Below are 19,740 nucleotides of genomic sequence, written 5' to 3'. Positions count from 1 at the left end.
GCGCTGGAGGCGGAAGACGAGAAACTGTCCACGCGGTCCGGGTAAGGTCGTGAAACACGACAAATTGCGAAACGATTGATTGATTGATTGAAAAATACTAGTATTGCTTATTGATTGTTCTCGTTGAGATATTCGCTGTCTACAAACGGGGAGGAGTAGAAATACTCTCTCTCTCTCTCCCTTTGCAGATAGTGAAGGGTAGGAAACGCAGACTTTTGTCCCCGTTGTAACCCGTCATGCCTATCTTTATCTCCCCACTGATTGATTGTCCGGACATTGATGGTTTTGATGGATAGTGCTCTTTGAGATATTCTCTGTTTGCAAATAACGTAGAATAGAAATATTCTGTCTAGTCTTTGCAAATAGTGAAGGGTAGGTAACGCAGACTTTTGTCCCCATTGTAACCCGTCGTGCCTATCTTTATCTCCCCATTGATTGATTGATTGTCCGAACACTAGTTGTTCGATATTGGTTCTTTGGAGGTATTCTCTGCTTACAAATAACGAGGAATAGAGATATTCTGTCTAGTCTTTGCAAGCAGTGAAAAGATAGGTAGTGCTGACTTTTGTCCCCGTTGTAACCCGTCATGCCTATCTTCTCCCCACTGATTGGTAGTTGGTTCTGCCCGGACCGCTGATTAGAGGTGGACCATCCGGCTACACTGGAAGGCACCCCTAATAAGGACATGTTCACTAAATATGGACTAGTCGCCGTAGCTTATAGCAAGCTATGGCATAAATATACAAAGGGGGACCCCGAGAGTCAGTGGCCACTGGTGGGATTTTTTTTTTTTTTTGACCCTACAAAACTAAAAAGACGCTAGGAAATAGCCCTTTGTGGGATATATGAAACTAGGGGAAGGAGCCAAGCTCACGGTCAAGACGGCCACGAGGTAGCTCGGCTCCGTCGCTCTCGCTGCCTAAACATGTCTGCCCTACCACCCACCCCGCCCAGTAAACACGACAAAAATCCCACACAACCGGAAGCCTGCTGATACCCACCATCGACGTCACCGAAGTGGACTAGAATCACGCACAATTGGACTATGCCATTTTCCGATTACACAGTAACTAGATTGCAAATATGTACAACACTCCAACAAAGTAGTATGATTAAAACATTTTAATAACTTATAGGTATAACAACATTCCGACAGGGTGAACAAGTTAAAACACGTTTTAAACAACTATTTACATGACAGTCTGCTGCAACCTCCATCCCAAAGCATTTACGTCCGCGTGACACCGTCCTCGCCTCTCCTTCCTCGAAGTTGCAACATTGGCCTGTTTTGGGCGGTCCTTTTAGTCGGCTTTGGGCTATAAAAGCCATGCAAAAATCCATCGACATCAGTGGCGGACGAATGTGCGAATAGGCCGGAGGCTACACGCAGCGCCGAGGCCCTGGCAGCGCCAAGGTGGAGTCCACCATGTTGTATTGGTCTTCCCGTTCTTTGCTTCGACCGGCAGCGAAGGGTGCCCTGGCAGGGGGGAAGCGACGCGGACGGGCCTCCCCCGCCTCCCCAGGTGGAGGCTCGCCAGCAGATGAGGGCACCCCAGCCGTTTCTTTCACCGGCCAGCTGAGTTGCACCCTGCCATTTTACTCGCCGGGCAGCTGAGTTGCACCCTGCCATTTTACTCGCCGGCCAGCTGAGTTGCACCCCGCCGTTTCTTTCACCGGCCAGCTGAGTTGCACCCAGCCATTTCACTCGCCGTCCAGATGAGTGGGCGCCCCTGCACTCACCGACCGGCTGCAACGGGACAGCCATTCAAGTCTTGCCTGCCGGGTAGCCACTCAGGCACGGATCCACTAAGATTGCCATTAGCGTTTCACTCGAGAAATGGGCCCCCGCAGCAGAGTGATCGGGGGACCCACCCCGGTGGCTGTAACGAAGAGCTGCTGCTGCCTTTGGACTCCGGCGGTCGGTTCTTCGGATCCAGGCCTAGCCCACCGTGAGACGGCCCTGGACTCGGAGGCTTGTCTGCTCGGGCGTGGGCCCCACCCCTTGAAAAACACCCTCTCAGCTTTGCAGGTTCTGCGGGAGTCATTGACATTCGACTCCCGTGGGCCTCCGGTGGGGACAATCGCCGCTATTTTTCTTGATTATTCCACGTTAACTTGTCCTTGCCCCGGGCGGCAGCCATCTTGCCTCCGTTTGGTGCCGTAAAAGAAAGACTGATTCAGGGCGACGGCGGAAGAACCCGCCTGCTGTCCCGCCCCAAGGACGGACCACGGCATCGCTACAAGACCGCGGTGACGCCATGCTGACGCAAGCTGACGCTGACGAAAAATTCTCGAACTACCGAAGGGGATTCTGGTCCGGCAGCTAGTTAGTGGAAAGACTTAGACTGTGCACTGGACCCACCCGACCTCGCCCCATAATGGCGCCGAGACGCCTCTCACACCGTGGCCGGCCTGAACGGTTGTAGGCCCGTATTTGTATACTGACATTGTTTTAAATAAAGGGCTTCTTAAAGGAATTACGGAATCAGTGTCATGACAAATCATCTAGGTTGGTAAAGGTTTTTTTTGAATAAATGATTGTTACTCCCAAGCAATAGAAAACAGATAACGCAGACCCCATTTACCTGAATCTTTTTGATTAACGGAATTTGTACCCGTCACACCTGTCTTTTTCCAAGAGTTGTCAGAAAATGATCGACTATAGCTTAAGGTATATGCCGAATGCAAGGTATGGTATCTTGCACCATAATATACGACCGATTGAGAAATACATGTACGACCAGGGAACCCGAATTTAGGAGATGAATGAAATAGAGCATCTTTGTTTCGGAAGAAAAGAATAATAGGTCTGTGGTATTACCCACTCCTGCGGCTAGCCTGGTACGTGGTAAGTAGAACTTTTTCGTGTCTACGCGCGCTAATGTACTTTGAATACTGCACATCCCCTCCCCTCTTTTCCCTCTCTATAGGTCACGATGAAGTTCCGACTGAAGAATGGAGTGGACATGGACCGCACCATGTTCAATATAGGGAAAAACATAGACAAACGTTGTGGGATAATGCGCAAAGTGCAGACCACCATTGGGAACATGAAAAACTGTATGGTATGATTGTGCGTGTGTGCTACGATTATGCGGCATGAATGTGTATGCATTTCATGCTTGGGTCGCTTGAAGAGAGCGTCATCGTATGATTGAAGTGCTCGTCCATCGATCAAAGGGAGGGGAGTAAAAGGTCCGACCCCCCCCCCCCCCAAGATCAACTACAAAAATACTGAAAATACGCAGCATGCATAGGAAAGAGGACAGGAAAGGAGAGGTCCCCACACTCAACGTAGCCCTGTATCTCCGTTTTAAGTTTCTGCGCTTGATGTATGTACTGTCACGCCCTATCCGGTATTTGTGTGTACGTGATCACCGAATTTATGTCTTTTCCCCGCTTGTGTTTTCTTACATAGAACTGACCCATGCTACTCCAATGTTGTGTGTGCACCAAGTAGCCTATTATCGTACACATGTTACTCTCTCTCTCTCGTTTTGTGTCGTACGTATGCCAAATAGCCTACTTGATGCGCACGTCTCTCTCTCTCTCTCTCTCTCTCTCTCTCTCTCTCTTACTCTCTCTCCCTCCCTCGCTGAAGGCTTTCTTGCCCTCTTTCTTTTTGAACAAATTAACGACACATACCTCCTCAGTATGTGTATAATTGGCCTCGAACACGGCGGTGTTCGAACAAATTGACAGAAACAAAAGCGACCGTACTTTACCACGTTACTACCTCTCCCTTCTGCAAAATGTTGAATTTAATTGGCTGAGAAGGAAAGGACAGGTAAGACGACTGATGTCTCCCAATCTGGCCCTCATCACGGGGACTATATGTCAGTGGTTTTCGTTTTTAGAGCTTTAACAACACCATCTCCACCGCCCAGAACTGCCCCCGCCCAAATGTTCCGAACTAGAATGTCCAAACACCCCGTCCTCCCAGAATCACCCCAGCTCTGTACTAGCCGTCCCAGAGTATTTCGAGCAAAACAACTGATGACTTTGTTCTCTAAAGGTACATTGCCTAAGCTGATGGGGGTTACCTATTGTCTCCAGCAAGAAAAATGTTTAGCTTATGTCCCTCCCCGAAATAGATACCTGTGAACCCATGACAGTAGCACCTCGCACTTTTTTTTTCATAAACTTAGCAGTCCTCGGAGGAAAATGTGTATTAACAGAACTTGTGTTAAGATGAACGAGTCTCTACCGGAGAAGCCGGTTCGAATTTTTGATAAACCAGAAAGTCGACAGATGTCAGGCTTCCTGCAACGATTATAGGGCACAGGAATCGACACCTAGCAGGCCAGACGATGAACAGGAACACCCACAGAAACCTGCACCACAGCAATGATTAATAGATTAGTAACACACACCGACATAAGAGGTAATAGACATCAATCATGCAGCGACCGACAAAAGCATTTCCCTAACTACTCGGTGGTTGGGAGAGAGGATGAAGTGTGTAAATGTCTTCCCTGCCAACTCTCTAAGATTTTGTTTCTTGTACTCATTCAAAGATAACCTGCGGCCATCGGAAGAGAGGGGTCGGACGTGACGCACAGCCTGGCTGCGGACCATGGAACATCTATGGCAACGACCAAGGGGGAAGCAACGAAGCAAAAAGGGCATGAGACGAGGCACCATTATCAGGATGATAAGCGATAGAACGAAGTGCTATCTCGAGGCCCCCTGCTCGCTGACCAGCGTGCCTGAAGTCCCAACCCGTCGGGCCCGATTGATGGGCCCAGTGCTGAAAGATTCTGCTCTCCTTGGTCCGCTTTTTGATCCGATCCCACTCCACCCCCTCTTCCCTCGGCATCCCAAAGCATGCCACACCCCTTCTCTCTCTCTCTCTTTTATATGGATTTTGAATTTGACTTAACTACAGAAGAACAAAAAGCGGGTACCCCGTCTCAAAGTACCTATGATAAAATGTGTTAGGGAACAGGACTGTGATCGGAGAACAACGAATGGTCACACCCTGCTACGTGAAAACTTGGATTTGAGCTGGACCTTAGCTCCACCGCCGGTGCTCAACAGTGCCAACAAAAGAAGAAGAACAATAAGAGCTTACCAGTGATGGCTCATTATAATAGGACACTGGAAAGAAGAACTCCCTTCCATGACTGTAACTCATGTTAAGTTGAATTCCTCTCCCAACCACCTTTTTATATTGACTATCTTCCAATCGAGTTTTCATGATATTGCGTCAGTCACTTCCAACTGTACACTGATAAGTTAAGAAACTCTAACTTTGTATAATGACATTTGTATAACACCAGCCGTGCACATGACTATGCTGACTATTTTTGATCCACACGAAGTCTGGGCCTTAAGCAATGTACGAAATATCCCTTGTTTTGCCAGAAACATTTTTGCTTTACGGTATCATGTTCGTGCTCAAACAAGCTCCCCTCCTCCTATCCCTGGGTCTGACATGCGGCGCAGCTGATGTAATTTTGTATGCACTACCTCCTCGCCTATTTTATCAACTACATGTAACTATGTACAAATGTGTCAGATTGCTCCTGCCTGTCCTAAAGACTCTGTACTTTTAAGGAATGCATGAAAAACATTTACGGTATTATAGCTAAAGGGTTAACGAAGGTGAATGTCGGCCAGGCAAGCTGGCGAGATATGTTAAAAGGGAGGACTGTGGAAATTTAGTTTACAACTGAACATTATCTGCGCCATCCTGCCTCTCCCCAGCGCGACACACAGGAAAGCGCACGGCAACCATTTTAGGCACCCTGGTCTCTCTCTCTCCGCTCATTGCCGATCGCCAGCGCGTCCCCCTGGCGCTGCAAGCATTCCCCCGCGCGCCGGCCACCCCCGCTCTCTCATACACGGGCCATAAACCCTCTCCTTCTGCGCGACCCTGCCATGGAACCACATCCCACGCCTGACCGACATCCCATACATGGTCATGCATCTCTTTGATAACCCCCTTCCTCTGCGCCCCATTGTCCGAACCGATCCCAGGCCATCACCTAGCCCTGCGGATGCAGTTTATTGCCCCTACTGTAAGGGAAACACCCCACATCAAAGGGATTACAGTAGATCAAGGCCCCCCACCCCCTGAGACCCGACCGGTCGCACACACCCCCGGGAATTGGCGGAATGTCCAGCTGTGTGATAGCCATCTCCTACTGTGGGTGGGGTGGGGACTTCCACTGTAGATATGTGTGGGAACGAGCTCGAAGTGGGGATTCCGAGGATGTTCTTTCATGTATCAAGACAATCTCAAGAATGTGCCATGTATGATAAACCTGCAATAAAGTCATAAACCTGTGTATAAGAGGCCAGGCCTCAGAGATGCAGTTAGAGCACCTCGTGACGATACTTCGCTGTCTGATCTGATGTGTTCCACTCCGACGGAATAAAACTTTGTTTCCTGCCTTCCAGTCTCCGGCGCCTGCCTCTTTATTGGTTTAGCATCGAATGGTATAAGAGGCGATTACCGCCGGGCAATACTTGAAAGGTTATCGACTACGACTGCCGCTACCATTTAACAAGCTGTCCTCGAGGGTCTTGCTGGCGAGTCATCATCTTTGCTTCTGTCTGCAGTCATGTTTCTGGGTTTGCATTTCTGTCATGAATCAGTTGGAGTATCGTGTTTGAATCTTGGGGTTCGTGGGTTTCGTCAGTGCGACTTCATCTGCGCTTGTCGTGATCCAGTTGGGGTCTTTGTGGTGGTTGGTAGGCAGCAGATGAGTGTTTGTCCATTGTTGTTTTGACACCTTTGACTAGCTGCGCCGGCTCTCGACTAGCTGTGAAGTGTGGGGTTTTGGGGGGTTCCAAGATGACGATGTGGACGCAGTGGTGGTCGGTCCAGGTGAGCTCCTCTGTGTGGGTGTTTTTTACTCTGTTTATGGGTGAGATAATAGGGTCGAGCGTGTGGCCTGTGGTGTGGGTGGGGTCGGTGACCAGGTGTTTATGAGTCCAAGGTTGGTCATACTTTCTAGGAGGTAGGCCGCGTTGGCGTCTTCGGTGTTTTCAAATCGGGGAGGTCGTTGTAGAAGACAGGGCGGGGTCCTGGAGGTCTGTAGGCAAGGATGCCTCTGATGGGATTTTGCTGTTTGTTCGGAGTGGTTAGTGGAAGTGCTCAATGAAGGGGGTGGAGTCATCTGTTGTGGTAGAGCATTCGACGTTCTATTTGTAGATTATGGCGATGCGTCCATAGTTTCCGTTGGATCGGTCCCGGTGTGCAATCTTGTATCCGGAGGTGGCTGTGGCGATGTCTGGAGCAGATGCAGAGTTCAGCCAAGTCTCTTGGATGAAGACAGCATCCTGAGTGTGGGTCGCGATGGTGTCCCAGATTTCCTTGGCATGTTTTCCAAGTGAGCATGCGTTGATCAGCAAGCAGTGGATCATTCCTGAGGTCGGCTGATGGGCGTGGTGCGGGTGTTATCTTCGGTGATGCAGCTGAAGCAGCAGCTCTGGCAGAAAAAAAGACCTTCAGTGGTCCTGGGGGAGGCATGTGCACAGTTGTTGTTGTCCTGGCATCAGGGGTTGAGGGCTCGAAGTTCGTCTGAGGTGAAGCAGTGACAGTCCGTGGGGGTTAGGGACCTCAGTAGAGGAAAGTACCTGGTATGGTGGAGAGAGTAGCAGGAGGCGGGAATGCAGGGGACTACTGGCTCGATGGGTCAGTTGGAGGGGCAACGGTGGTTCAGCAGGACAGCAGAGCAATTGACAGGGCAGGAGGCAAAGCAGGCTAGGCTGCCCCGGGGGAAAGGCAGGCAGACAGAGGGTATGCGTTGCGGGCCAAGGCTGCCAGGGGTTAGGGGGAGCGCTGCAGGGTAGCTAGCTACTGTGAAGAGAAATAAACTAGTGCCGGACAGGAAGAGGGGTGATGCTGAGCGCAGGTCCAGGAAAGGCGAGGTGACTTTACCAGAACTACAGCGAAAGGGTAGTGGCCCAGCCCAGCCTCAGACGGGCTAGCCCTTGGCCTGGATGCCGCCCGCAGGTCCAGCGATGCAGGAGTTGGCGTTGGCCTATAAAGCGGGTGATGGCAGGAAAAAACTTTCAGTAAGTCTGTCACAGTGGCAGACGCTGCTGGGAGGTGTGGTCCCCCTGTGAAGGTCTGTGAGGTCCCAAGATGCAGGAGTCGACGTTGGCCTATAAGGTGGGTGGTGGCAGGTACAAACTTTTCTCCCAGTGGCAGAGTCTGCTGGGACATGTGGTCCCCCTGTGAGGGTCTGTGAAGTCCTCACAAGGGGGGTGAAAAACATGTTGGCAAATCTATGATGCATTAAGAACTGGCATATCTACTAAGAACTTTTTGACTCTTATTAAAATTCCTTATCATATAAAAGATTGACTGGATACTCTACTAAACAAGAATTGTTATATATTGCTTGAAAATGCCCACCTTAATTTACAATTTCATCATCATCTGAAGCAAACTGACCCTTTCGTATACAGAATGTGTTAATAGCCTCTTGACTTTTTTATTAAAAGAACTTTGACAAAGCACAAGATATCTTCAAGGATCAAATTATGATTACAAATCCAGTAACTTTGAAAGAAATGGCACTGTCAGCAAACAAACTTCTGAAATTTACACCACAATATTTTTAAGATGAGCGTTGTTCCTCCAAAAATGTACTACTGGAAAAGGATGGAGGGATAAACCAATGGATACCATGGTTCTAAAACCGTTTTTATCTACACGAGGGTCTGGAAAGAAACCAGAAACATGGATACGCTGACAAAAAATTAGGTACTTTATACACAATAATAAACAAGCATTGGCATAGCCAACAGGTCTCGCCTTTGGGATCTTATAAGTGTTTAGCCATGCAACAGTTGCATAACTAAATACTTATAAGGTCTCAAAAGCGAGACCTATTGGCTATACAAAGCGGCCGTGCGGCCGCGAAAGTGATCGCGATCACGATCAAACATCAAAGAGGCCGTGCGGCCGCGAAAGTGAAAGTGAAAGTGAAAGTAATCGCGGTAAAGCGCCTCGCGCGCGCCCGCGCACATGCATCGTAGCTCTAGGCTGGCCTGGTAGCACTTTTTGGAGCCCTCTCAATAAGTCTCGCCAGACCAGCGCATGTGCTGGGTCAGGCGAGACCTAAAAAAGATATGCTAAAACCCGAACAACAGATGTGGGGAAGAAAACAAGATTCAGTTTAAACACATCATTAACATTTAAAAAGAAATTAACTTACTGTGATTAGATATAATTTGATAGTACTTTTCATCAATAAAATAGGAGCAATCACTTTAAAAATTAGGAGTAACCTGGGACAGAACACCTCTCTTACTATCAAACGCAATGAGTAACAACAGTTGGATTCAGATTAAAGTTCACACTATTTCTGTATCAACGCAGAGCAATGGAACCCTAATCCGTGGTGGAGGAGAACAAGGAGGACAAGCAGCCAGGACAACCAAACAAAGGAAGAAAAACCCAGATGGAACATAATTACGGTCTAACAAGCACTTTGGCAGATTTGATAACAGTCCTATCATCTTGTCTTCTATTAGCACGACTCACTGTAATGAATATGTCAACTGTTAATTCCGATAAATATAAAACTGTGGAAATGTTGACAGAAAAATTAATGTGCTTATGACGGCCCACGCCAGTTTGATTGCTTAGTTGATGCATTAGCCGAAGAAATGTTTGTATGCCGTGAATTGTTCACGCTTCACTTCTCAATGTTGATGTGCTTTGAACACTAGCTCACTGATTTCAATAATACGTGTAGTAAAATGTGATGCGGATTTTATAGGATGACTACGATCCCACAAACAGGGTATTCCTTTCTCTAAAACGGCCACATGTAAAAGCATGTCGCCCTGAGGAATATAATTATCCAACTGATTTCCCAAGAATTCTGCACATAATTGTTTGTTGTCATTTTTACTCCTCTTAACATGAAATATCTTCATGTGCTTGACATAAAATTAACAAAATATAACATTCTCCATTTATTGACTTCGTAACTAAGATTTTAATATTGTCCTTTCTCTTCCTGTGTTTCTACATCACAAGACGAACCAATAAGATTTTTTTTTTAGGACATTTGCTTCCCAGTCTCCGCCCACCACCTAAATATGCATTAGAATGGTGCCTGGGACCTCGGATCCACTCCACAGTGCTGCCTGGCAGTGGGGTATTCCCCAGGACCCGGGCATGTCTGCTTTCTAAGAAGACAAGCCGTCTCCATCAAGCACATGGTAAGTATCTGTATTTAGTTTTATTCATGCCAGCGCAGCCAGTGCTCACCTCTAACAGTGTGTGGGGAAAGCAAGCACACAATGATGTACATACATAACTGCTAACATTCAACACTCGCGAAAGTTTGCATTACCACTACTAGTTCATAATAGGAGAGCATAAACAATTAAAGTGAGATTTAAAATATGGTTAAAAAATCTTTACAAATGTGCAGCTACTATGATATATGAGATTTGGTTATTACTGGTGGTTAAGAGTCTGGCATCTCAATTCAATCAGATATTAAGTCCAATCATTTTTTATCGACATTTGTGAGACGGGCTATGGATATCCGCACATTTTTGAGTAGGTCTGACAGATTTCCAAACTCACACAAAGGCACAAAGTATATTGATGACCATATTGTAAAACATAAAAATAAGTAAGGAGTTCTCACTTACAGGGTAACCGTTTAGAGGCTGGAAGTACAGGCATTTATCTGTGATGCAAACATGCCCAGGATTGGATACCAAGGGGGTCACCATTTCCGCACAACATTCCATTTGTGAAACTTCAGTAATATTATGAAGCCTAAGAAAGACATATCAAACAATAACTACAAAGCACAAAAAGAAAAAATGACATACAATATGCAACTATATTTGCGTTATACAATTACCACATACGCAAATACACGGTGTGGGGGAACAATATAGCAATTCTGTTAATAAAGCCAACGCTTTTACCACTGTGTGAAACATCTGCTACATGGAGGAATTAAAAAGGTGTTAAAAGGATCATTTGCGACTTGCTCAGTTGCTCTGGGGCACCATCCTGAAGAAAAAAGTGACTTACTGTTGGAAAACGAGGCAGCATCTGTGAGACCTGCACAAATAACATGACTACATTTGTCCTTCACTGGGAACCAAACACCCAATTGTAGCGCCTGACTCTCAGAGGGTAGCGTTGCAGAGCAGTCTGAGGCTTACTCAAGGGAGGTGTTGTGGGCTAGTAATCGCCATTTGCAGGTGCACAAAAATAACACTCAATAATTGATTTTCCAGTCTGTACTTTGCTTTATAAAAGTAAGAGTACATTTATTAAACACACACACTATTCAATACTATGCACCAATTTACAAATATACATAAGCTGTTGGAATTACTTTGTGACATTGCATAACATCTCCACCCCTCCCGCAAAGGGGGTGTGGGTTCTAGTACCACCACTCCCATGTATGCACATCAACTTGCCCCCAATGCAGATAGTTGAACATAACCTGGAGCGAGGGCCCTGCGCACTGGCACCATCCCAGTGGCGACCCACCCCATTACCTCAACAAGCATTAAAAAGGGGTAAATCTGCCTTGGTGACGCATGACCCTGACTGAGCATCTCCTACTGACCATAAAGTATGCACCTCTATATCTTAAGGGCTAGCAGTCTGGGGTCTTCACCTAAGCGCAGCAGCAAGAATCCATGTTTAGGCACACTTTAGAATGACAGTACTCATCACCTTGGTTGATCATTTGAATGCATTGCAATTACTGCCCCTAAAGGCATCACAGATGAAATCACAGGATTGCGCATATACAGCCAGACACCCTAGCAGGACTGTCTGGCAACATAGCCCCATTTGGCTTATGACATCTCCTTACACATGTGACTTACAGTCCCTTGAAAAGAAGTACTCCTGGCAACTACACTTCTCCTGCAGTGCACCTCTTCACTTTAAAAGCAATCACAGGTAAAAGCATGGGATTACGTAAACACAGCCAGACCCCCTAGCAGGAAGGTCCAGCAACATAACTCCATTTAGCTTAACATCACTTTACACAGGTACTTCACTTTACACATGTGACTTTCAGTCCACCTAAAAAGAAATAACCAATAGTAAATGCATTTCGGTGCAATTACACCACTTCACCTCCAGGGGATGCCCTTCTCCAGACATCCCCAACTCAGCCCTTCACTCCATGATGCACTTCATAGTACACCCTCAGCTGTAGAACATAAGTTCCAGCCTATAAGGTGTTAAAGGCTGCCTGAGCCCTTGAGGGGTTATTCTTTCAGATGCCCAGTGAAACTTATGGGTGGACTGTTCTTCTTTATGCTGGGGGAGGCTGCGGTGCTCCTGCAGCCCCCCTGCACCCCTTTTCACACATGAGGGTGACCCCCTCCTCTGGGGGCCACCAGGCACCAACACGGCAGATTTCTTCGTGCTGAGGGGGAGACTGTGCTTCTCCAGCAGCTCCCCCAGCACCTTTTCACAAGTGAGGGTGACCCCCCTCCTCTGGGGGCCACAAAGCACCAAAACAGCAGATTTCCAGATGCCTGGCGAGGCATTATGGGGGCGATTCATGCTCCTCTTTACCAGCCCTAGCCACTGGGAACACTCCCCTCCGCCCTCGGGGTCTCTGATTCAGCAGGGTGCTGTCTTCACTGGCTCCCTGCGCCAGCCTTTCGCCTGGCTCTCCTCCGTGGCCTCTCTTCTCCCTGCGCACAGGCCACTGCTCCTGCGCACCGGTCCTGGGCTCTTCTTCTGGTGCTGTTAGGGTCCTGGGGGCAGTCAGGGGGTCTCTCCTTCCAACTTCCCATTGCGCTAGGCTCCAGCACCTTCAGCCTCAGCAGACCACACCCCAGAGTGAGCTTCTCTTCCTGTGCAAGCACTTTTTAAAAGTTGAGTAGGGGGCTGGCAGGAAGTCCCTGTTGGTCCTATCAAACAGCGACATCACTTTCCTGCCCCTGCTCCCTCCTTCTTGTCCAGCCTCTGGGTTTGTTAAACATGGCGTCGTCCAGTGTCTCTGGCCACATTGCCTCTGAAACCCAACTCCTTCCCTCCTTGGGGCAGCCTGGTGCCTGGCACCTAGTGATGGATGAGTCTGTAGCCCCACCCATCATCTCTTCATGGAGAGGAGGCCCTCACTTTGGGAACAAAAAGGTTATCAATCCATCCAGCTGAGGTCAGCCCTCAGCCTGGGTCTGGTCATGGCTGGCTCAGAGAAATATGACAGTTCTGGATGACCCAAAAGCAGTACAACTATGACTTTGGACTCTGCAGAATACTTATTTTCACATTCGCTACATTAGACTTAAGTGTGTGTCTGGAATCTGTAGGCCTAACGGTAGTTAATCTAGCCATGGGCCCCACATCCCCATAGGGGAATAATGAAGTGAAAACACAGTAAAACACACTGACTTTCCCTGGCAGGTTTCTTTTCAGTGTATAAAGCCTATTCCATGTCACCACCCAATACTGCATAAGTCCTGCCACACCATTCACTTTGTAGCTGCTCCTGGACTGCGCACGCTAGGAATCTCCCCTGCGCAGCCCGTACACGTGTGCACACGCATGTACACGTGTCTGCATGTAACCAGTCCGGTGTCCCTTACTCCAGCTGTTGCGCAGTGGCCTGGTCAAGCCAGGGGAACACCAGTAAAATCCCCATGCAGTCTCTTACATCCTGAGTTCACTGTGGGTGAGTCCCAACTTATGAGGCTCCCCCACAGTAAAAGCTCAACAATTAGGTGCTCAAAAAGCGAAAAATCCGGGCGGCCCATAGTGTCAGAACCACTTTCTAACACTTACCTTTAAGAACACTATTTCTGGGGGATAGTCTATAAAACCAAAGATTCATTACCTTTGGAATATCCCCGGCCTCAGACTGAGTTTGGAGAACTATTTCAGAAATACTCCTGTACACTGGCAGCGGGTGCTCTACTAGCTCCATAGTGTATCCATACTTCCTAGGAAGTGAAGGAATAGAGCCACCACATACAAGCACCAACCCTGCACACTAAAGTCAGTTTCTTGTGGCTTTCTCCATCTGCGCTCTCAGACGTGAAGCAGAGAACAAATTGTCCGAGACAGTGTGCTGATTCCCATCTCGGACCATTTTATATGGTAAAGAGGCCACTCCACAGAACAGGGAGTTGGGAAAACAGCGGGCAATCTATGGTTAGATAAAGTTTTCACCGGAAAGAGCATTACTGAAGGTAAGTAACTTGCTCTTATGATAAACACTACTAATAGCAGACACTTTAGAATAGTCACCACATCAGTACCTCCCACAGTTGGAGGATCTGGGAAGTGGACTTTGACCAAAAAGTCCTGCAAAATTAAACAGACAAAGTGACCTTTTGACCAGACCATGTTGTCATAACAACAGTGTTTTGTGAACGTAGGCACCAACTTCTATGTCACAGCCTGGCAGATATCCAGAACTATCACCTCTCAAGCCAAAGCTTTTGTAGCAGCCTGATGGAATGGGCCTGCAGGCCTTCAGGGGGTCACCTCTTGGCCAGTGCATAAGAGATATTGATGCATCAGACTATCCAACTTGATAGGGTCACTGCCATGCTCTTCTTGTACCAAAGAATCCCACAAAGAGTTGATCATCCAGTGTGAAGCTGCTTTGTGCAGTCGATATAAAAAGCCTTGTGCACTCTTAAGAGTAAAGGCGATGGAGTCACTTTTCCTCTTTCGTGAGGAGCCTTTAGCAGGAAGGATGTACCGATTTGTCCAGAAAGAAGGGTATAAGGCAGTTGCACCAAAAGTGCCACTGAGGCACAACAGTGGTTTAGGGAGAGAAACAAATGAGTAATTGTAAAACATTTGTAAAGCGCATGGTTACCAAAGGCATCCCAGCGCTAGAGGCCAAAATTGATGAACTACGTATCAATTTATGGAAACAAAAAAGTTTTTAAACGTTTCCGGAAGACGGGATGGTTCGTTTTGCACCGAATGTCAAGGGGGAGGGTGTGCCATAGTCTTGCTGCATTATATGAAAAAAGACGACCCCCTGTACGTACTTTCCTAATTCTAGGAACAACTGCCAGCCACTTATTACCTGATCGCAGGGTTCTCGCAGGATGGTAAAAGGAAGCGAGGGAGCAAATGATAGGTGGAGCGGAACCAGACAATACCTTATGTGAAATGCAGAGAGCCTTGAACTGCACTCTCTGCTGAATAGGCAGTCAGTGAAGGGAGGCCAAGAACGCCCGTGCTGAGTGTCGATTGGGAATGTTCAGGAGTTGACATGCCGCACAGTTCTGAACTATTTGCAATGTCTTGACCGTGGAGTAAGGTGCTCCCAGGTAAAGGGCATTGGCATAGTCGAGCCTGGAAAGAATAAGGGACTGGACCACCACTTTCCTTGCGGAGAAAGGGAGGAGAGGAATGATTTTCCGTGTCATCCTCATCAGCCCAAAAAAGCTACCAGCAACCTTCCTTGCTTGTTCCCCAAAATCAGGGTTGCGATCCAACCACACCCCCAAGCTTTTAATATAATCTTTGGGGGATGGGGGAAGGCCAAAACAATTTGGCCAAGATGGTATTAAATTGGATACGGAGGAATTACCCAAAACCATCAACTCCGTTTTAGATCCATTCAACTTCAGGAATGAGCGTTCCATCCATGCTGAGATCTCTCCCAGACACAAGGCCAACTCCGAGGCCGTGTTGTTGAGCTGATTGAAAGAGACAATCAGCTGCGTATCATCGGCATAAGTAACAATTTGAATGCCGAAAGGCTCCACAAGACCTGCCAGGGGGCTCATGTACACATTAAAAAGTGTGGGGGATAGGGAGGATCCCTGAGGAACCCCACATCGGAGCGGCTGAGGGTCAGAGATGCAGTCTTCATGGAACACTTGAAATGACCGGTCATCCAGAAATGAGTCAAACCTTTCATGGAATGCATCACAACCAGTCACTTAAAGACAGTTGGGTCAGGTAAGCACAGAAAGGCCAAAAGAGACAAATAACCTTACATTGTGCCACAGCAAAGCCTTGATCGGCTAACAAAAGGACAAACAAAAACTTCACAAAGTTTCGCTTGGATGGACACGGTGTTTTGAACACCACACCAAGCAACAAATTGTTTCCAGGACCCAGCATAGATCGTCTTAATGTAAGGGTGACTGGTCGAACATATGACATCAACTACCTGGGGTGCAAGTGAAATATATTCAGTTGCCACGGCTCAATCGCTATGCATGAAGGTTGTGTAGAGTTGCGTGCAAGACCCTGCCCTGCTGCTGAGAAAGGAGACCCTCCTGAAGTGGACGCCTGGTCAGAGGACTAGCACTCACTCTTAAGAGTTCCAGAAGCACAGCACTTACTGACAAGATCCAGGACCCCACTCACCTAGTGGTTATGTTATCCCTGAGGATGTCTGAAATGCTTTTAAGACTGGACTGATAGCCTAAAGCTCCAGAAGATATATATGGAGCGAACTTTCTGGTGGAGACTGAAGGGCCTCCGATCTCCACCTTTCTCAGATGGCCAGAGCAACCCAGTAGTGATGTGCCTGCCACCTCCGAATTCTGGTTGGGGGAGAGAATGGACTACAGTAGATCAGGGTGCATCTACCAGCCATCACTGTAGATCATAAGCCTCTTCTTTGAGATATGAATGAAGTCTGTGAGGCAGCCCTAATGCGCAGTCCAGAGAGATCAGAGGGTCCACTGCAGGTCCTGCATGAGCCACCTGGCAGTCGGGGTAAGGAGGACACACAAGGCCAGGAGAACTAGAGGCCTCAGAGCCATCCTCATTGAGACCCAGTACCGATCCCAAAGCATTGGGATCGTATCCTGAATATCATGGACTCACTGCAGTGGAGGAAAGGCGTTTAACCCCACCATGTCACAAATCACCCCAACAAATGGAATTCTCTGCATTGGGCTAATGTGGGACTTCGGTAGACCATATACCCCAACATTAAGAGTTTGGCTGTTACTAGGAGGAGGTCCCCACCAACTGTGGCGCACCTTTATCAATCAATCATTGAGGTCTAGGAAAAGGCATAATTCCAACCTCTGAAGATGGGCAACTAACGGAAATAATTTTTTGAACACCCAGAGGCTTGAGGTAAGGCCAAAGGGCGGCATGTAAATCGAAAGAGTTAGTGGCAAACTGTTAATTGCAGGTAACACCTGTGGGACTGCAGGACAGGTATACTGAAATACGAGTACGCATCCTGCCTAGTTCAAGGAAGCCATCCCATTTCCTGCATCCAGAGCTAACAGAATCAAAGCCAGAGTGAAGATTTTAAACCTGTTTTTTTCTCCGAAAAAACGTTCACTGTGAGACGCACAAAATAGATTAGGCAAGAGGTTTTTGCCCTTCTTTGGAACGAGAAAGTAACATGAACTGCATATTTCCCCTTTCTTTGAGTCTCGTACCTCCTTGATGGCAACCCCTGGACATAGGAATGTTGGCTTCCTGTTACATGATAGCAGAGTGCTCCTCAGAGAGATGCTTCTGTGCAGGAGGATCGTTGGTTGGGGAGGAGAGAGAAGGCAAGGCAAAGCCCCACTGAACAATCTGTAGGACCTACCCGGGTGATGTGATGGAAAAAATGCAGTACTTTGTCTCCTACAAGCCAGGCATAAACCTGTGAGTGTAAATTAAAGCTCCATTGAAGCTGCCACGGCAGGGGATGAAGAATTTGAGGATTGCTGCCCTTGCTGGTTTCAACAGTGTCTACTGCTACTTGCGATTGCGGCCCCTAAAGGACTGGGTCAGCTATTGCAGCAAATGTTTGGGTAGGGTAGCAATGTCTGTTAGCCATCCCTCTAGAATAGCCTCTAATTATTTTTGGTTTGCATCAGTGGAGAAACCGTGTCATCCAAAGAGCCTAGAACCAATGAAGCACACATCCATTAGGGACACATGTACATCTCCAGAAGACCTGGTTAACCTAATCCAGTCTTGCCTTCTGAGTAGGACACTGGCGTCAGTAGCTCTACGTATGCAATCCGTAGTGTCCAGGCCAGCTGGGAGCACATATCTGGCTGCATCCTAACCATCCTGTATCATTTAAGCCTTAGTGGTCCCACAGTCCCTCTGGGATGGACGGCAAAACATTGCTGACATATCCCATAATGTGTTTGTACCTACCCAAGAAACAAGCTGCATTGGTAGACCTAATTGCTACATTAGCCAAAGAAAGTTTTCTCTAGCTGAAAGCATTAAGATTTTTAGATTCCCTAACCAGAGGACTGGTTAGAAAGGAAAATTGAATTGATCTTATTTGTTGAAGCGTGAACAATCAGACTCTCTCGTGCAGAATGTTTGGTTAGGAAGTCTGGGTCACCGGTGGCTGGTCTATACCATCCATCCACCAGTCAACTGACAGACGGGCATGACCTTGGCTTGGACCACATAGCTAAAAGGGCATTAGCAAGGTCTTCTTTTATGCCCAATAGTAGCTCAGATGAAGCAGGCTCTGGTTGAGGAATTTCAATAAACACATTTGTTTTCATCTCAGTTGTGGACAACTGCAATTCTAGTGCCTCAGCTGCACTTCAAACCACCAATGCAAACAAGGCCTTTTTCTCGGTTGGTAATCCAAGTGGAGATTTGCGCTCTGTTTCAGATGTGTCTAGCCCACAGTCATGATACAATGGATCGTCAGTATAATGAGGAGGCAGCAATCTATCCCCTTTGTCATTATCATCAGTGTCCTATGGAACATTGCATCTTGCACTGATGCCAAATCAGAGCCACATAGAGCACAAATTCTCTGGTGATAATGACATTGAGGAAGAGGTCCTGGATTGGAATCTGGTTGCATAGCCAATGGTTGTACTTTTGTGATTTCACAGCGTGACATAGGTCTGAAGTGGCCCATCGGCAGTTCAAGGTTGGAGAGCAGAGATCATCAACCAGTGACGGTGAAGTCAGAGTCCATATGGAAGGAACCAGCGTGGACCTTGCTGCCAGAAAAGAAGTCCATACTGGAGTAGATGTCACTTTGTTGCCAAGTCTTGAATGGGTAGACAGGATAGTGGGATAGACTTGCCAGCAATAGTCCGTCTAAGGACTCCCGCAGCTCCATGGAACTCTAAGCCGTGACAAAGGAGGCCACAATCGTGGCAAAAATCAACAGCATGGCCTCTGAAAACCGCTATTTGCTATGGGGTTTACGACAGCCCAGAAAAACACCAGGATCAACCACAGAATCTGTTTAGGACCAGATGTTATCGGAGGAGTACGATCTTGAGCATTAAACGTTTGCGCCTTCTCGCTAGACTTCAAGTGACGGAATGGGATGGAGTTCCACTTGACCTTCTTATGCTTGTGCCTAGAATTTGATTTCAAACTATTAACAGACTAAGTTGGAAACTGGCTTTTTGCGAGTGCAGCCATGTGACCGGGTCCATGATTAGATCCACAACTTTGAACGGGGACTATGCATTTACTGCAACCTATTCTTAAGTTCAACAATGCAGAGTTTAACTGCTTAGTCCCGGGTAACCTTAGAGTGCACGAGGGGACACTTGTAATAGGATTCAAGAGTTGTGCCCTGGGCCCACGCACCATAGGAATACCTTGTGCAAGTCATGACAGTTACTGCTTCCAGCAGCCTCGGCACAGCTTGAATCCGGTCATTTTCAGTGGGGACATAAATCCCTGGTACACTGTGGTAATTATTTTTTTTAGCTGAAAGCAGTCAGATTAAACTGGGAGTGGAGCTCTTGGTCTGCATTGTAGAATGCGGAAAGTAAGGAACTGACGTCAGCGTACAGAAGTAGCGCTTATATGTGGCTTCGCTCTGTCACTTC

The 19,740-nt window shown here is 47.5% G+C and overlaps 1 protein-coding gene across 1 annotated transcript in view; it reads right to left on the bottom strand.

Annotated features, from left to right (window-relative positions):
- Positions 1-19,740, bottom strand: part of NSMAF (neutral sphingomyelinase activation associated factor) — a 624,890-nt gene that overhangs the window by 440,857 nt on the left and 164,293 nt on the right. Inside the window, exon 10 of the mRNA XM_085605566.1 lies at positions 10,633-10,762. Coding sequence (XP_085461692.1) covers positions 10,633-10,762 — 130 coding nt within the window. The remainder of the gene's footprint in view (positions 1-10,632; positions 10,763-19,740) is intronic.

Source organism: Triturus cristatus, chromosome 5_1 (genome assembly GCF_964204655.1).
Source record: "Triturus cristatus chromosome 5_1, aTriCri1.1, whole genome shotgun sequence".
In the NCBI taxonomy this organism is placed as follows: Eukaryota; Metazoa; Chordata; class Amphibia; order Caudata; family Salamandridae; genus Triturus; species Triturus cristatus.
Note: the sequence above shows the minus strand (reverse complement) of the source record. Positions and strands in the feature narration are given on the sequence as shown.